This window comes from Acipenser ruthenus, chromosome 9, assembly GCF_902713425.1.
Source record: "Acipenser ruthenus chromosome 9, fAciRut3.2 maternal haplotype, whole genome shotgun sequence".
NCBI lineage: Eukaryota > Metazoa > Chordata > Actinopteri > Acipenseriformes > Acipenseridae > Acipenser > Acipenser ruthenus.
Window position 1 is genome coordinate 18,508,747 of NC_081197.1, and position 19,853 is coordinate 18,528,599.

Below are 19,853 nucleotides of genomic sequence, written 5' to 3' on the forward strand. Positions count from 1 at the left end.
TACTATAAATGCCCCAAAAGCAATATGACAATGCATGACCTTTCCATTCAACAATTTAGTGTTTTGTCTAAGTACTCCCAGGAAAAAAAAAAGTGTATCCTTATTATTTCTGAAGGGGAGAATTTGATTGTTTAGCTTTGCTTTGAATTCACCACCGTTTCTTTATTTGCAGCTGAATGAACCCTGGAATGTATTTACTTCATTCATAAGGTTTAAATAAATTTGCATTGTTGGATATCAAAAAATGTTTTTCAGATGTGCATAGGGGGTGGGGGTGGGGGTGGGGGTGGGGGTGGGGGTGGATTGGTGATCTTATCCTGGTTAAATTGCCAAAGGTTTAACTGGAGGCCTGTATGAAATGTTGGCATACTTTACCCTTATAGACAGTAATCCATGTACTAGGTGACATAAAACAAATGAAGCATTTTGTTTATACAGCTACAGCTAAAAAAAAAAAAAAAATGTGTTTCATGATTTCTAATTTTAAAAGATAACTATGTTTCTTGTTTTTCAAGGTGCATAAATTATTTTACTTAAATATTTAGACCAGTTAATGTTTATAAAAAAAAATAAAAGGCATATCTGACATCATTGTAACTAGAACAGTATGTTTCTGGGTAGGCATACCATATTATTCTTGCAAAGATACACTGGCACAGAAAAACAATTATCTAAAGCTTGAGTTTTAACTTAACCTGCCATTCGGAAACAACTATTGAGGAAGCAGAAACTATTTTGTAATTTGTAATTGTTCCATGCTAACGTACACCTTGACCAACCAACAACTTAGTGCAAAGCAAAGCTGCTGTTAAATTGACAGTTGTGGTTTTACATGCACTGAGCAGATGGTACCCCAACCTCTCTTAAAAAAAGGTTTTGGGGAAACAATTAACTTTATGAGTATGACCAAGGAACAGTCTGACAAGAAGGAGTAAAGAAGAAGAACAAGAATGAAAGAAGAGTCTGCTTAACCAAGAGCTGTGGAATGTCAATGCAGCCATGTTATGCAATGAGCGAGATAGTGGCTCTATCTGCCTCTTCATTATCTGCTGTTTAATCCCAGCCACATCGTACCATCCCATGCTGTAGACACAACTCAGAACATGATATGATTAACCTTGGGGTCCTGCAGCCCCCTCGCCTGGCGCAGAGCTCACACTTGGGCCCTGTTTCCCCATTCCGCTCAAACATCTGATTTCCATATCATCCCGAACGGCCTCCTTAACTGGCCATTAGCATAACATAGCTCAGGCGTGACATTGATTGAAGTCAGTGCTTGCTGAATGCACTATCAAAGCATAATTTGCTAGAAATCAACTAATTTACTGTTCATTTACATTCTCCAAACGTTATTTTTTCCTACAACAAAATGCCCCAGTTCTCTAGTCTTAATTGTTTTCCTCTCCTCCCTTTTTCCTTTTATCTGGAATCCTAGTGATCTCTGCCCTCACTGTTTTAAGATCTTGGCAAGGTTTAGGGACAGTGTGGAATATGTATTTACTGGATAACCTGCTTACTGGCCCCAGTTTCAATTAGGGCAGCAGTGTGGAGTAGTGGTTAGGGCTCTGGACTCTTGACCAGAGGGTTGTGGGTTCAATACCAGGTGGGGGACACTGCTGCTGTATCCTTGAGCAAGGTATTTTACCTAGATTACTCCAGTAAAAACCCAAGTGTATAAATGGGTAATTGTATGTAAAAATAATGTGATATCTTGTAACAATTGTAAGTCACCCTGGGTAAGGATGTCTGCTAAGAAATAAATAAATAATAATAATAAACCCATTGCGAAAATTAGCACGGCTCTTGGAATATACAGTACAATTTTTTCGGTTTCATAATAATTTTTTTGGTCCAGTATAATCAATACATATTTCAACCTTTTCTGAGCTCTAAGATATGTCATATGAAAAGCGTCATTTACAGAACATGTTTGCTGTGTTGCATTTACAGCAATTTCTTGCAACATTATTTAAATTACTGTCAGTAGGTATCAGTTTCTTTATAATTAAAAAAAGGATAAAAAATACATATATGTGAAATGCACTGGCATACAGGACTATGTAGTGCAGAAGTCAAATTCATTAATGTTTCATCAATTCCGGAAGCCTTGGTTCTGATCACCACTATGTAATTCCTACACAATTGGAAGTCTTTGCATCATACAGTAAATGTCAAGGTTTTTTTTAGGTCAACACTGAGGTGGGCTTGCAGAGCTATGAGAGGATGTTCCCATGGCACCTACCAGTGTCATTGTCCCTTACCCTTCATGAGGTGCTGGAAATAACTAGTTTACATGAGACACAATGTATCATAACTGTAAAACTGAAAAGCTTTTCTGTTGTCTTCTCTATTTTTCCTCTCTATATTTATCTGTCAGACTGTGTTTTGTTGCATGATAACTGTGATTAATCTACCACCTCTGTGTGTTACCGTGCATCCTTAAAAAATACAAAACAACAACAAAAAAAACTTTTTGTTTCAAACCAGCTCCTCCTCAGTTTGTGGTCAGGCCAAGAGATCAAATCGTTGCACAGGGTCGAACTGCATCCTTCCCCTGTGAAACAAAGGGAAGCCCTCAGCCGGCTGTCTTTTGGCAGAAAGAGGGAAGCCAGGTAAGTAAAATTCTCATCAAATTCATTTCTTAAATATCTCTACAATGACAAAGCCAGCTTTAAGTAAGTGATGTTGTGAATAAAAACATGTGCATCCGTGTTTTCAAAGGAGTTTGAAAAACGTCATGAATAAATTAGATCAATGGTATCATTAGAAGGCTTTATCTTTCGACACCTGTAACAAATGTATATTACATTTCCTCAAAATCTGCATTTTATTATATGACTCATAACACAGAAACCCTATGATAATGGAATGTCTCAAGTCAGACAAGATATCTTATTTAAATATGTTTTTATAATAATAATAATAATAATAATAATAATAATAATAATAATAATAATAATAATAACCACTTGGATGAAGCTTGCCGATGTACTTCAGATATGTTTCAGTATATGGAAGTTTAGTATACCCAGTGGAATTGAAAATAAGTGGTCCTTCAGATCCTATTCACCCAGTCTCTGGAAAATAACAGCTACTGTGGGATCTTATTTACCCAGCTAATGAACCAATATCCTTGAACCTTTTAATGGCGCAAAAGGAGTTATCAGCTAAAAGAATGAATTAAAACAGTAATTAAGTAATTAGGCAGAGGGTGCCTTTTGTGTCACACTTGAATCTAATGAAGTGGACATCTATCATGTAGCAGTGGGATAAGGTAATTAAAAAAGTACATAATTTGCAGCATTAAAGTCATTAGGTTTAATTGAATCTGGCTAATGTCTTTTCCTGTTCTCCTGCTTTGAGAACTTAAAAAATTCAAGGATAAAAGACATTAAAGGTGAGGGTTCACTCAATGTCAATGCACCTCGAATTGTTCATCATTCTCTGTTGATTTTCATAAGTGTTCCTTTCAAAGTGTGGACATTGATTATAGTGATAAATCAGGCATATTCACTGTGAAATAGCTCATGCTAATTATAAATTAGAATTCTGTGAGACAAAACTAGTTTGCTATAACATTATATATATATATATATATATATATATATATATATATATATATATATATATATATATACAGTATATATATATACACACACACACACACACACACACACACACACACACACACACTGATGCACAAAAGAAACACTCAGGTTTAATGGATTTAATCAAATATTACAGATCAAAGAATCATGATAAGTTTTCAGTATGAAACCTGACACACTGTAAAAATGAAAACATTACAAAGTTAGTATCAGGTATGAACTCCCTGAGCATTAACAAAGTCCTGGCAGCGTTGACACATAGACCTGATCAGCTTCTGGGTAGACTGTTGGCTGGTCACAGCTGTCTCCTGTGGATGGCAGTGGCGATTTGGTCCCACAGATATTCCATTGGACTCAGATCAGGAGAAAAAGCTGGCCACGGCAAGGGAACGACATTGTTTTCTTGAAGTCCAATTGTAAATCTAGCATTATGTGGTCTTGCATTGCCTCCTGGAAAATTGACACTTCCAGACTGGCTTGCAGGAACGGAAAAACTGTTGCCACAAGGACTTTGTCAATGTATTGCTGAACCTTCAATCTGCACCAAAGGTGTTCTTTTTTTTTTTTTTTTTTTTAATTTAGTCGTTGCCAATTATTTTTTATTATTTTCTCCCAATTTGGAATGGCCAGTTATTTATTACGGTCGGCTCACCGCTACCACCCCTGCGCTGACTCGGGAGGGCGAAGATGAACACACGCTGTCCTCCGAAGCGTGTGCCGTCAAGCCGTCCCGCTTTTTTTCACACTGCAGACTCACCATGCAGCCACCCAAGAGCTACAGCGTTGGAGGACAACGCAGCTCTCGGGTAGCTACAGGCAAGCCCGCAGGCGCCCGGCCAGACTACAGGGGTCGCTAGTGCGCGGTGAGCCGAGGACACCCTGACCGACCTAACCCTCCCTCCCCCCCGGGCGACACTCGGCCAATTGTGCGCCGCCCCTTGGGAGCTCCCGTCCTCGATCGGCAAAGGAATAGCCTGGATTCGAACTCGCGACTTGCAGGCTATAGAGCGCATCCTGCACTCACGTGGAGCGCCTTTACTGGATGCGCCACTCGGGAGCCCCACCAAAGGTGTTCTTGTAGTAAAGGAGATTCCTTCTCACATCATCACACTTCCACCACCCCACCGGTTGGCTTGAACGACACAACAGTCAGCATAACTGACAGGGTGGCTGGGCGGTGACGTCACGGCAGAAGCAGGAAGGGAAACTGACACCAGGGAGTACTGCAGTTAAAGGCGCTTGCGCCGTTTTTATTTAAATAATACAACAAAAATAAAATAAATATTTAAACAAAAACACTTGCTCACAGAGCAAAATAAATGTTTTAAACAGAAACAAAATCACGAACACAAAATATACGATCAGGCTGGGCAATAGCCTTCACTGATCCTTTAAGGTTTTCTTTTAGTTTTGTTTTCGCTCTCCATCTCTCTGCTCGCTTTCTCCTCTCTAACACCCACAACCGAGCTGGAGAGCTGCAGGCTTTTTATATCGTGGCCGAGGGGTTTAACTAGCTAGCAATTATTCTATTACCCCTCGGCCACAATCTGCACGAGTTTTTCAATTACTGTGGATGGGGTTTCCCATCCACGCTACTAACCAAAATAAACAAACATTCGGCTACGCCGTCATCTAAACATTTAACAAATACAATAATAATAATAATAATAATAATAATAATAATAATAATAATAATAATAATAATGCACTGGGGCGGAGGGGTACCCCGTTCTCAAAATAAACAAGTACATTTAATCAGCAGGGCTTACTACCGCCCTGCTACAATAACGCTTACCACGACGTCTCCACACACGTTGTCTTCCGTCAGGTCTGTCAAGGGCAAAACTCCATTCATCTGTGAATAAAACTACTCCTCTCTCTGCTGCCACCTCAGATGTTCTCTGGCCCACAGAAGACAGCGATTTCATCTTTCAGCTGACAACATGTTATCCCTGAACAGCTTCCGGGCATGCAAATCATTTTCATGCAGATGGCGAGCTACAGTCATTCTGCTGATGCGCAGGTTATTTCTTCCTGGAATTTCTCGTGCTGTAGCCACTGCAGTCTGAAAACGATTCTACACATGGATCAGTCGGGTGTGATGGTACTGGGCCGGTGTGGTGACCCTCTGCCTTCCAGGACGTTGCTTGTCCCTCACAGAGCCTGTTTCCTGGTTTCTCTGGACTAGTCTGCTGATTGTTGAAGCAGAACATTTCATTCTCCGGGCAACTTCTCTCACAGGCAGGTCGTCTTCAATCATGCCGATAGCAACCAGGCAATCTTCATTACTCAATCGGGGCATGGTCATATCTTTTGCTGTTCTTGCGTTAATTAAAATCATGTCTTTTCGAATGGTTATTTATACAGAATCTTAATCAACTCATTTTGGCAATTTTAACTCAACTCAAATACCAAACACTGAGCACCTGGAGTTTTTATGAAATCACATGACTTGAGCTCAGTATTTTGTTATCCCAAGGAACAATACTACTCAAACAATCAACAAACCTATCTGCTCACTATTTAACTTAGACTGTTGCGTTTTCAGTCTGCATCAGTATATATATATATATATATATATATATATATATATATATATATATATATATATATATATATACAGACATGCTCAAATTTGTTGGTACCCCTCCACAAAAAACGAAGAATGCACAATTTTCTATGAAATAACTTGAAACTGACAAAAGTAATTGGCATCCACCATTGTTTATTCCATATTTAATAGAAATCAGACTTTGCTTTTGATTTTTTATTCAAAATAATATTGTAAATAATAAAACAAATGAAAATGGCATGGACAAAAATGATGGGACCGCTAACCTATTATTTTGTTGCACAACCTTTAGAGGCAATCACTGCAATCAAACGTTTTCTGTAGTTCTCAATGAGACTTCTGCACCTGTTAACAGGTAGTTTGGCCCACTCTTCCTGAGCAAACTGCTCCAGCTGTCTCAGGTTTGATGGGTGCCTTCTCCAGACTGCAAGTTTCAGCTCTTTCCATAGATGTTCGATAGGATTCAGATCAGGACTTATAGAAGGCCACTTCAGAATAGTCCAATGTTTTGTTCTTATCCATTCTTGGGTGCTTTTAGCTGTGTGTTTTGGGTCATTATCCTGTTGGAGGACCCATGACCTGCGACTGAGATAGAGCTTTCTGACACTGGGCAGTACGTTTTGCTCCAGAATGCCTTGATAGTCTTGAGATTTCATTGTGCCCTGCACAGATTCAAGGCACCCTGTGCCAGGCGCAGCAAAGCAGCCCCAAAACATAACCGAGCCTTCTCCATGTTTCACTGTAGGTATGGTGTTCTTTTCTTTGAAAGCTTCATTTTTTCGTCTGTGAACATAGAGCTGATGTGACTTGCCAAAAATCTCCAGTTTTGACTCATCTGTCCAAAGGACATTCTCCCAGAAGGATTGTGGCTTGTCAATATGCATTTTAGCAAATTCCAATCTGGCTTTTTTATGTTTCTTTCAAAAGTGGAGTCCTCCTGGGTCTTCTTCCATGGAGCCCACTTTCGCTCAAAAAGCGACGGATGGTGCGATCAGAAACTGACGTACCTTCACCTTGGAGTTCAGCTTGTATCTCTTTGGCAGTTATCCTTGGTTCTTTTTCTACCATTCGCACTATCCTTCTGTTCAATCTGGGGTCGATTTTCCTCTTGCGGCCGCGCCCAGGGAGGTTGGCTACAGTTCCATGGACCTTAAACTTCTTAATAATATTTGCCACTGTTGTCACAGGAACATCAAGCTGCTTGGAGATGGTCTTGTAGTCTTTACCTTTACCATGCTTGTCTATTATTTTCTTTCTGATCTCCTCAGACAACTCTCTCCTTTGCTTTCTCTGGTCCATGTTCAGTGTGGTGCACACAATGATACCAAACAGCACAGTGACTACTTTTCTCCATTTAAATAGGCTGAATGACTGATTACAAGATTGGAGACATGTGTGATACTAATTAAAGAAACTAATTTGTTTGAAATATCTCTATAATCCAATTATTTATTATCTTTTCTAAGGGGTACCAACAAATGTGTCCAGGCCATTTTAGAATATCTTTGTAGAATAAGCAATAATTCATCTCTTTTCACAGCTTCTTTGCTTTATTCTATGACATACCAAAGACATGCAAGTATACATGATAAAATAGCTTTTAATTTCATCACTTTTCAGGAGGAATGAAGCATTATTTCAATGAGCTGTAAGGGTACCAACAAATTTGAGCACGTCTATATATATATATATATATATATATATATATATATATATATATATATATATACAGTTGTAGCACATACTCCAGTGGTTTATAGAAATGTCTCGAAAACGAGCACAAGTTTTGCTTTTGTGGATGAAGAAAAAAGTTACAAGAAAGCATTTTTTTTTAACTTCAAAAATGCTAATTAAAAAATATTCATACCCTGACAAGGAAAATTAAATTAATAGCTAGTTGAGGCACCTTTAGCAATAATAACCTCTTTTAAACAATTAGGATATTTGTCAATGAGCTTTTTACATGATTCTTTTGTGATTCTTCAACACAAAATTGATCCAGTTCATTCAAATTCCGAGGACTTCTCTTGTGCACAGCCTTCTTCAACTCATACCAAAGATTTTCAATCAGATTTAGATCAGGACTTTGACAAGGTCGTTCCTGAACCTTGATTGTATTCTTCTTTTACCATTCTGAACTAGATTTTGATGTGTGCTTTGGATCGTTGTGTTGGAACATCCAGTTGTGCTTTAAACCAAGTATTGTAGTGGAGGGTTTCAAATGATTGGTCAGTATATTTTGCAATGCTATGGAATCCATTTTACCATGTACTGGAAGAAAATGTCCTGTTCCATTAGAGGAAAAACAGCCCCATAGAAGGCTATTACCACCCCCGTGCTTGACAGTAGATATGGTGTTCTTTTCTTTGTACGCCTCACCAGACTTTCTCCAAATGTAACGACTATCAGCATGACAAATAGCTTGATTTTTTTGTTTCATCACTCCACAAAACCTTTGACCTGAACTCATATCCATCATTCAGATGCCGTTTTGCAACCTTTAAGCAATTGTCCTTGTGACGTTTTCCTAAGAGTGTCTTCTTCCTTGGCCTGCGACCATTGAGACCTTCACCATGCAATTCTCGACCTATGATTGAAATGGAAACTCCGGTCCCACTTGCAGCCAATACACTTTGAATGTCTTTAGCAGTCAATCTCGGATTGTTATTAACCTTCCTCACAATTCTTCTACTTTCTCTTTCTTCCAGACCAAGGGAGCGTTGTGACAGTACCATGAGTCTTGTACTTCTTGATAATAGAAACAATAGTTGAAATTGCTTGTAAATCTTCTTGTATCCTTCTCCAGCTTTATGACAATAAATAATTTTCTGCCTAAGGTCTTCATATAGCTCTTTACTCTCTCCCCATATTGACTTATTGGTAATGACTTTTTCCCCATATTGACTAATGGTATTGGCAATCATCCTATGCCTAACCCTTTTATACTAAGGGAAATAAATAATTGTAGACATCTATTTCTTGTAACTTTGTTTTTGAGAAATTTCTATAAATTATAAATTTCCATTGGGGTATGTAAACTTTTGACTACAATGTGTATATATATATAACTATTGTGTATATATATATAACTATTGTAATATATATATAACTATTGTAATATATATATATATATATATATATATATATATATATATATATATATATATATATATATATATATATATATATTACAATAGTTAAACTGATGCATCCCTGATAAGAATATATATTATGTAATTAACTGCATGCATGGCATCACATGTTTTATTGGTACAGTATGTAACTCGTCCTGTATTTTATTATTCACTGTATTGCATCTTCCTAACTGAAGTTTGATCAGTCCAATGCTGTCCATTGTAAACTGTCCTCCCATATTAGAGGTAGACAAGCGATTGGCAATTCAGCAATATGACATCCAAGAAATTGCCCTGTTATGATTTTTTGGGGAATTTAAGAACAAGGTCCAAGGTGGGTATATATATATATATATATATATATATATATATATATATATATATATATATATATACACACACACACACACACACTGTATGTATAGTATATATAAAGTATATAATATGTATTTTTTCTCTCCACTAGAATCTACTGTTCCCAAACCAGCCCCTCCAGACAAACAGTAGATTTTCAGTTTCCCAAAGTGGAGACCTCACAATCTCCACTGTCCAGCGATCAGATGCTGGATATTACATCTGCCAGGCTCTCACTGTTGCTGGCAGCATCTTAGCAAAGGCCCAGCTGGAAGTCACTGATGGTAAGACTTAATATTGCCATATCATGCTTGGTACTGTATATGACACCACAGCCTAACCTGTTCATCTTTCTAATCACATTTTCATTGTAAAGAGTGTGGGGTTTCAGTACATGTTAATACCACTCACAAGCAGTCATTATACCATGAGTAATCATCGATCATTTATTGTGATCAACAATGGTACTGTTTTTCAAAATATTAGAGAAATGCAAAAAATGCAACTGTGTAATCAGTTCTGGGTATATTGATTAAGTTAGTAAAGTGACTGTTCACTACAGATTACCAATTTCAAGAACATGGCTGAAAACAAGCTTAGGTCTCTCCCTGAGGCCTGAATAAGATGTTTCTGATACAATTTAACAAGTTATAAAGAGCCAATAAAAACTAAAGGGGGAAGCCTTAACAATGTGGTAGCCTTGTTTTACCAAGCATTCTACTCTCACAAGTAGTGTATTATTGCCTGCTTGTTAAAAAAAAGAAATACATCATGTAAGGATTTGAACCAGGGCCATTATGACATTTTCCTATTCATATCAGCCAGCACATTAATGACTAGGGGTATAACTATCATGATATGCTGAAGCTCCCTCCCATTGATCTTCTGTACTGTTCCAAAATAAATTGCAGATACATCTACAAACTTTCATTAATAATATAGTGTTTTAGTATGTAGATTAATCAAAACCGCATTCATTATTTAAAAAATTGGGAAAATAATAAGTTGTAAAGAAAATTGAACCTGGAACATCTGAGCATCTAAACTTGCTATCTTGCTATTTTAAGGCCTCTACTGTCAGTTATCATTTACGAAAATATAAATAAAATGCTAAGGAAAATTATGCTCATGATTCGTAGGATTACTGATAATCAAATTAATTTATGAAAGACAACACTCAACATTAATCCTCCTGCCTGGAAATCTTCATTCCGTTCAATCGCTGTAGCTGAGTAAAGCGCTATGGGGATGCAGGAAGTGACCGAAGGTTTGTGAAACCCATCCAATGATATGTAATCTGTTAGCATGAAAGGATATTCATCACAGGTGACAGCCAGCGAGAGATGGACACACACCCTACACTTTCATGGGGTGAATTTAATGGCTTCTCTTTGTTTTCCAAAAAGCCTGCCATATTTTATGACAGGAAGGGTTCATTGCTTTCTGATCCCTGTATCTATACCAGCCACCATACTTCCCCAACTAGTGTTCCAGAGATTATATCTTAACCTTCTCACTGTGACCCCTAGCAGCCAGCTCTCCTGTTTGACAAAATGATGCATTTTCATCCAATGTGAATTTGCATGTAGATTAAAAGGTCATTTAAAATTAATGGAAAGGCGGTACTTTTTAATATCTGTCCACGGTGCGGCTTGATTCAGTGCCTTGGCCGTGATTGGAATAAATAGGACAGACAAATATTGGGGGAGAGGACATGGAGCTGTTAATGGGTGCACCTGCTGTTGCTGCAGTGATTGACTGCGGTGAGGCCAGGAAGAGCGAAGCCGGTTCAAGGAGATTCGTAATGAGAAATTCCTGCTTAGACAGTCAAGGCCTCAGTCTGATCCTGCTCTCTCTATCTCTCATTCTCCTTTTCCTGAGCTGAATAAAAAGCATTCACTGATCTGTGGAGGGTGCTGGTGGCTTAGGAGGTAGCACTGTCAACTATGGCCTATTATTATTATTGTTGTTATTATTATTTAGTCATTTAGCAGACGCTTTTATCCAAAGTGACTTACAGAGACTAGGGGGTGAACTATACATTAAAAACTGCTGCTGCAGACTCTTACAATAGGACCTTAGTTTTATGTCTCATCCGAAGGATATGTAGGCTCTAGGTTTGAGCTACGACAGTAACCTTGGTATACAGTATATCAGCACACCAGTGTAGTTAATGAAACATGTGGTGAATATAGACATACATTGAATGCTGCTAAATTATGCAGGTTAAATATTTTGGCAGGGATCTTCTTTTTATCCCCAGTATCTACAGTAGGTTGTATTCCATTTAGAAACACATGTCCCATACAATGGTACAGCTTACTCCCACTCTAAATGCTATTATACACTAGATTTTAATGTCAGTTGGTCTATTTTATACTGCAACTTTACAAAAGAAAAGCATACCAAACTGAAGAACACCATCATTCATAGGTTTTATTTGTCCTTCTGAAATTTCTTGTCTCTGTTATCTTGACAATAGAACCCCACCTTAACATGAATGTTAGACATGTTAAGCTGTTAATGTAATGGCACATATAGTCACCAGCTACACCATCCTCTATGACCCCTGGTGATGTTCTGTTAATTTCTGATGCCACCTGACAAGTTTAGTGATTTAGTGTAGTGATTTTTATTCCCCCAAATAGCCATTAGTACTTTCTAATAACCATGCATAGGCTTCAATTATTTTATAAATATTAAGTTAAATGTTATTAAGGCAACTTTTGTTAGTATTATAAAAGTTGTAATATAGCCTGAAATGAAACCTACAATGGTGCTTTATATTCTAGTTATGTTGAGAAACACAGTGCTGAGTGGGGTCTCCCATGACAAGGACACTGTCCATTTAACCTGAGAGACCCAAGCTAAATTAATACCAAAGCTGTAGACATCTAACCACATTTCTATTGGTAAGCTGTTGATTATTATAGAAATATGAGCTCTGGTAACCTCAAATCTTGCTTGTGATGGATATGTTCACAGTCATTAAAGACCATTTATTTTGTATCTAATTTAACAGGTTTAGAACATATATATTTAAAAAATGAACTATAGCATATGTTATATAGAATGTCATCTCCCTATATTTACACTACATTTATTGATTAGGGTTAACCAATGTTTTTTCCGTATTGAGATGTTGTGTTCCAACCACAACACCTCTCCCATCCCAGGTAAAAAGTTTTAAATGGACGCCAAGTTCTATATACCTTACCAAGTTGACCCACTGAAATGTAATTGTCAGGTGTCCTTCATTGGACCACCAAAGAAAAATTGTGTTTGAAAGAAAATATGGCTGGAGGAAATAATAACCAAGGTAATTTGGTAGAATAACAGTGAATTGTATAGGAAGTAACGAATAATACTTCATGGTGTTGAAAACACCAAAAGAAAACCCCAAATGTTCCTATTTTTTAGGGTTACATTCTGTGGGTTTTCCTGTACAGATTTCACAGCAAGATAGAACGGAGTTGTTCATTAACACACACGGTTTACCATCATTAATCCACAGCTCAAAATTAATGAACGTCACGTGATAGCACAAGACTGAATAGATTAGTTCTAAAATACAAGGCACTGAAAATAACTCACTGAAATATCCCACATTTGTATCAGCCATTGATCTTATATCTTGTAGTTTGTTAAATTGCCATGTCTATGTTCTCTGGATATGAAGCTGTATAGAAAAAATATATATAACCGCACTAAAGGAAGGTACTGTGGCAAAGTGGTAATGACGTGCAGGTGAGTGCAGTGCAGAATAATCACACGGACAGACGTTGGTACAGGTGCAAGGGTGTTTATTTAATTTAATAAATGTCCAGAGCCTCAAGGCAAAACCTGTAAATAATAATAGTGCTGGAAGTGATACAGCGGCGTGTATCACTTCTAATTGTAATCCTACGGGTTTGACCCGCAACCCCAAAGTCCCGTTCCGACACCCACACTAAACACGTACACAAAGACAGTGCGTGATACAAGTGTTAAAAGGTGCAAACACAGAGACAGTTCCGAAAGTGAAACAGGTGAGTGGTGAAGTCCGGGTTTTCGCTGGCCTGCGGCTGCAGCTCCGGATCGTGCTCAGTAATCTTAGTGAGACAATAACACACAAGACACACAGTGTTAGGACACAGACACAAAACACTCACGGTCGCGTTCACGTTTCGGGCTCCTTCTCGGTTATATGTTTTAACAATATGCAAAGGAACAGATCACTCAAGCCATGCCCCCTATTTATACCCTCGCCCATGACCCCGAGGTTAACGAGCGCATCCGCTCCTCCAGTCCTCGGATGCCACGCCGCTTACCGTCTGGGTCACTGAGCTCGGGTGCCATGGCTCCGCCCCCTTCCGAACTGACCGACTTCCATCTACCCTACGGAATAAATTGTCGTGCCATTTCATTAAGGGTACTCTGTTCCTCGTATACCGTGCTCTCACAGGTCGAGAGGGAGATCTAACACTAAGACTCATTCGATCTCTGTCACATATCCCACCGCTCAGAGTGGAGCCGAAGGAACACTCGGCTAACCCTACCTTTCCCATTACTCCCCCCTCCCGGGAAAAATAATCCGCATTTTGGTGGTCTTTCCCTGCACGGTGTACCATATGGCACATGAAGGGCTGCAATGCCAGATACCACCGAGTTATCCGGGCATTGCTGTCCTTCATTGTGCTTAACCACTTGAGTGGGGCGTGGTCAGTGACAAGATCAAATGAGTGTCCCAGCAGGTAGTATCTTAAAGAGTGAGTAGCCCATTTCATGGCCAAACACTCTTTTTCGACAACGGAGTAGTTGCGCTCCCGAGGGAGCATTTTTTTACTTATGTACAAAACAGGGTGTTCTACTCCGCCTACCATTTGAGACAGGACTGCACCCAAACCGACATCCGAAGCATCGGTGTGGAGGATGAATCTCTTAGTGAAGTCTGGAGTGATGAGAGCAGGGGCCTGGCAAAGTCTCTGCTTAACAGTATTAAACGCCCCCTGACATTCTTCTGACCATTTAATTAAATTTGGTGCGCTCTTTTTGGTGAGGTCAACTAAGGGATTAACCACTGTGGCATACTCGGGGATAAAGCGGCGGTAATAACCGGCTAACCCCAGTAGCGACCGCACTTGAGCCTTGGTTTTGGGGATTGCCGCGTCTACCAAGGCCTGGACCTTGGAGACAACGGGTTTCACCCTGCCATTCCCCATTACAAATCCCAAATATTGTGTTTCTCTTTTGGCAAACGCACATTTTCGCAAGTTAGCTGTCAGCCGGGCTGCCCTTAGAGACTGAAGGACGGCTGTGATCCTAGCCAAATGCTCTCGCCAGGTGGAGCTGTAAATGACCACATCATCAATATACGCTGCCGCATATTCACGATGTGGGTGTAAAACCTGGTCCATCAGTCTCTGAAAGGCAGCAGGCGCACCATGTAACCCAAACGGCATGGTTGTAAAATGAAACAGCCCCTCTGGTGTCGAAAATGCGGTTTTCTCTCTAGACCTACGAGTTAACGGGATCTGCCAATATCCTTTCGTCAGATCCAGAGTGGAGATGAACCTCGCCGTCCCCAGTCTATCTAGGAGTTCGTCGACCCGAGGCATGGGATATGCATCAAACTTGGCAATAGCGTTTACCTTGCGGAAATCAACGCAGAAGCGGTTGGTGCCGTCCTTTTTGGCCACTATCACAATTGGACTGCACCACTCGCTCCTGGAAGGCTCAATCACCCCAAGTTCGAGCATGTCCCATACCTCTTTGCGAACGCCACTCCGTCGACTTTCCGGGACCCGGTAAGGTCTCTCTCGCACTGTGACACCTGGGGGAGAGATAATGTCATATTCATCGAGGTTAGTTCTACCGGGCGTGTTAGAAAAAACATCGCTAAATTCCTCAATTAACCTGCGTAGTTCACGTTGCTGATCAGGAAGTAACTGTTCCCCCATCGAAATGTTCTTTGTGCTAGAGGGTTCTAGCTCGGGCCCTAAATCATCCTCTATATTGCCTGGGGCTATAAATAACACCTCTCTTGCCTGCCAGGGCTTTAATAAATTTATGTGATAAATTTCTTTTTTGTTACGGCGATCGGGCTGTTTAATTTCGTAATTCACCTTTCCTATAGCCCGAATCACCTCATATGGCCCTTGCCATTTAGCACATAGTTTGGATTCCGCTGAGGGAAGTAGCAGCATTACCTTGTCTCCCGGTCGAAAAGTTCGGATTAATGCATTTTGATTGTAATGCTGCTGTTGTCGATGCTGAGCCGATCTAAGATTGTCTTGGGCCAAACGACCGACCAAATCTAGGCGATCTCTCAGTAGGAGCACATGCTGCACTACATTTTTGGACGAGCCTTTGTGCTCCTCCCACCCCTCTCTCAACAGATCGAGGATGCCGCGAGGCTGTCGGCCGTACAAGAGCTCGAAGGGGGAGAACCCTGTCGAACTCTGCGGCACCTCTCTCACTGCAAAAAGGAGGTAGGGAAGGAGCGATGCCCAATGTTTTTGCTCCTGATTCACAAATCGTCTCAGCATCGCCTTTAGAGTCTGATTAAAACGTTCCACCAAACCGTCCGTCTGTGGATGGTAAACCGACGTTCTGATGGGACGTATTTTTAGTAATTTATATACCTGCTGTAGCGTATTTGACAAGAAATTAGTTCCATGATCAGTCAATATCTCGTTGGGGATCCCTACTCTTGCCATAATCTGCACTAGTTCTTTGGCTATCGCAGCAGCACTAGTGGACCTCAATGGAACTGCCTCTGGGTATCGCGTTGCGTAATCTACCACCACTAATATATGCGTATACCCGGAGTCAGAAGGTAGCAAAGGGCCGACTATGTCCACTGCGATGCGTTCAAAGGGGGTGGAAATAATCGGCAGTGGGACCAAAGGGGCGGGGCGCACTCGACCCGGCGCTACTCTCTGGCAGTCTGGGCATGTGGCTACATATTTCGACACTTCTTTATAAACACCTGGCCAAAAGAATCGAGCCAATATCCGTTCCCTTGTCTTGTCAACTCCGAGGTGCCCCGCAAAAGGGATATCATGCGCCAGCCTCATGACCTCCAGCCGACAAGACGGGGGAACCAATAATTGTGTTACAGGATGTCCTGTGCCCGCGGCCAGGTTTACCCTATATAGTAATTGCCCCTTGATAATGAAGTGTGGAAATACTAGTGCCCCAGCGCCTTCAACATCCTTACCTTCAATGGACCGGACCTGTCCCCGAATGTGCACCAGTGATGGGTCATTGTCCTGCTCCCACACTAGGTTCACATTCGAGTGCCACATGTCCGGTATATTGAGCGGGGCAGGAGTAACATCTGCCCTTGATGGCCCAGTAACCTCGCCCTCTCGGTCACACTGCGTTCCGACCCCCTTTGACTACGTTTTTCACCGTTATAACAGGCTCCCACCAGCCCCCAGCCTTGTCTCATTAACGCTCCCTCCCATTTCCGCAGCCTTCTCTCTTTGTTTGTTTTTTTCGGCCGGAACAGGGAAGAGAACATTTCCGCTTGAAAGGGAAAAACATTACCAATTATTTCCCCTTCTACTTTTTCTGCCACATTTGCGTGTATGGCCGGGACTGCCCTTAATTTCAATAAATCGTTATAGTTGGGCCAGTCCCGACCCAGAATAATGGGATGTGGTAACCTTTCCGCTACCCCAACTACCAGGGAACGTTTCATCGGACCGACCGATAAATATGCTTTTACTGTGGGGTATGTTGCCGTGTCTCCATGGATACAGGAGATCGCCACCTGACCTTGTGGCTGCCACACCATACCGCCCAAGAGAGATGCTCTAATTAAGGTCTGACCACACCCTGTGTCCACTAATGCATGGGTCTTCACATTTCCAAAAATCACCTTAACAATACAAGGCCCCTCCCGACCATTTTTCCCTCGCTTACCCGCTTCAGATGCCAGATTACAGACGGCCACGTCACACTCCATCGCAGATGGGCATGACCTAGCCTGATGTCCCGGCTGGCGGCACCTAAAACAGGTAGGGGGAATGGAGGGCACAGTATTAAATGGTCTGTCCCGCTGCTGGTATGGCAACGGGGCAGGGGCAGCACCTCTACCCCCGCTGGGGGCCAACCTTGGTCTCCATGAAGAGGAGGCAAGGTCGCCCATTGGGGTTGGTGCTCTCGAAGGGCGTTGACCCGGTCCTGGTGGTGGGGCTGATGGAGCAGAGAGAGGAGGTGGGGCTCGGCTGCTCCGTTGAGGTAGCGGGGTGAGTAGCCCGGTCTGGGCGGATACCAGGGAGTCCTCGAAGTCCTCAGCGAGTTTGACTGCCTGTTCCAGGGTGTCGGGGTTGTGGCGCCGTATCCATCCTTGGGTCTCGGCGCCGACCACATGACAAAACTGCTCGATAACGATGGCCTCCCCCATCTGGGCAGTTGTTTTTAGCGCCGGGGTGAGCCAGTGTATCATGTGGTCACAGAGCTTCTGCGCGACCACCCTGGGGCGTACGTTCGGGGACCTCCTGTACTCCCTGAACCTCACTCTGTGCGTTTCCTCCGTAATATTCAGACGGCGGAGAATAGCCAGCTTTACCAGGTCATATTGAGCGGCGTCGTCATCCCCCATTGCCTGGTATGCTGCCTGCGCTTCCCCAATCAGGCAGGGTCCCAGCTGGCTTGCCCAGAACTGTCGGGGCCATGACGCGGTGGTAGCCAGCCGCTCAAATGCCACCAGGTATGCCTCTGGATCATCATCCGCCGTCATTTTATGCGTCCTGGCTTTGGGCGCTATGAAGCCGCGTTCCGCTGATGCTGTGGGAGGTATTGCCAGCCCGACCCTCTCGATCAACGCGGTGTACCTCTCCTCTCTCCGTCTTTCCTCCCCCTCCCGTCTGCTGTCCAGCTGCTCCAGCAGCGCCGACAGTGTTGCGTAGTCCATCTCCTACTTCTGACGACCACGTGTGGCAAAGTGGTAATGACGTGCAGGTGAGTGCAGTGCAGAATAATCACACGGACAGACGTTGGTACAGGTGCAAGGGTGTTTATTTAATTTAATAAATGTCCAGAGCCTCAAGGCAAAACCTGTAAATAATAATAGTGCTGGAAGTGATACAGCGGCGTGTATCACTTCTAATTGTAATCCTACGGGTTTGACCCGCAACCCCAAAGTCCCGTTCCGACACCCACACTAAACACGTACACAAAGACAGTGCGTGATACAAGTGTTAAAAGGTGCAAACACAGAGACAGTTCCGAAAGTGAAACAGGTGAGTGGTGAAGTCCGGGTTTTCGCTGGCCTGCGGCTGCAGCTCCGGATCGTGCTCAGTAATCTTAGTGAGACAATAACACACAAGACACACAGTGTTAGGACACAGACACAAAACACTCACGGTCGCGTTCACGTTTCGGGCTCCTTCTCGGTTATATGTTTTAACCATATGCAAAGGAACAGATCACTCAAGCCATGCCCCCTATTTATACCCTCGCCCATGACCCCGAGGTTAACGAGCGCATCCGCTCCTCCAGTCCTCGGATGCCACGCCGCTTACCGTCTGGGTCACTGAGCTCGGGTGCCATGGCTCCGCCCCCTTCCGAACTGACCGACTTCCATCTACCCTACGGAATAAATTGTCGTGCCATTTCATTAAGGGTACTCTGTTCCTCGTATACCGTGCTCTCACAGGTCGAGAGGGAGATCTAACACTAAGACTCATTCGATCTCTGTCACAGGTACTTTTTTCCAAAATAGTAATTGGACTGACATTAAGGTGTAACAATGTTGTTTCAATAGAGAATTTATTTCTTATAAATGTAATGGCTATACAGTTGTTCACAGATCATTAGGAACTGTAAGTGTTCTTTTAACCTTTCACCCCTGGTCACAAGGAAGCATCTAATGTTCTCTCACCCAGAATACTGGAGCTGAAAGATCATTTGAGCCTAGGGACACTCTTGTATTTCATTGATCATGATCTCATAAAAGGTTAAAAGGTATTCATTTATGCTGTATAAAGTCAATTCAAGGCTTATAGCAATATTCTGGTAAAAAGAGGCAACCTTCAGGTCATTCATAAAAGGTAATTTTCCCACTTTGAGGGGAATGGGCACTTGAGGATGGAATCGACAGTTCAAAGATTCACTGAATTAAAAATGGTGAGTAGTTATTTACTAACCACAATAAAATGCAGTATTATGCTGGCAACACAAATGAAACTTCCT

General features: G+C 41.7%; 1 protein-coding gene across 10 annotated transcripts in view; it reads left to right on the forward strand.

The window, feature by feature from the left end:
• The window catches only part of LOC117405606 (roundabout homolog 2), a 714,952-nt gene that overhangs the window by 630,100 nt on the left and 64,999 nt on the right, over nucleotides 1-19,853 (forward strand). For all 10 annotated transcript variants that reach the window (XM_059031304.1, XM_059031303.1, XM_059031309.1 and 7 more), the window contains 2 exons: nucleotides 2,488-2,612; nucleotides 9,781-9,952. In XM_059031304.1, coding sequence (XP_058887287.1) covers nucleotides 2,488-2,612; nucleotides 9,781-9,952 — 297 coding nt within the window. The remainder of the gene's footprint in view (nucleotides 1-2,487; nucleotides 2,613-9,780; nucleotides 9,953-19,853) is intronic.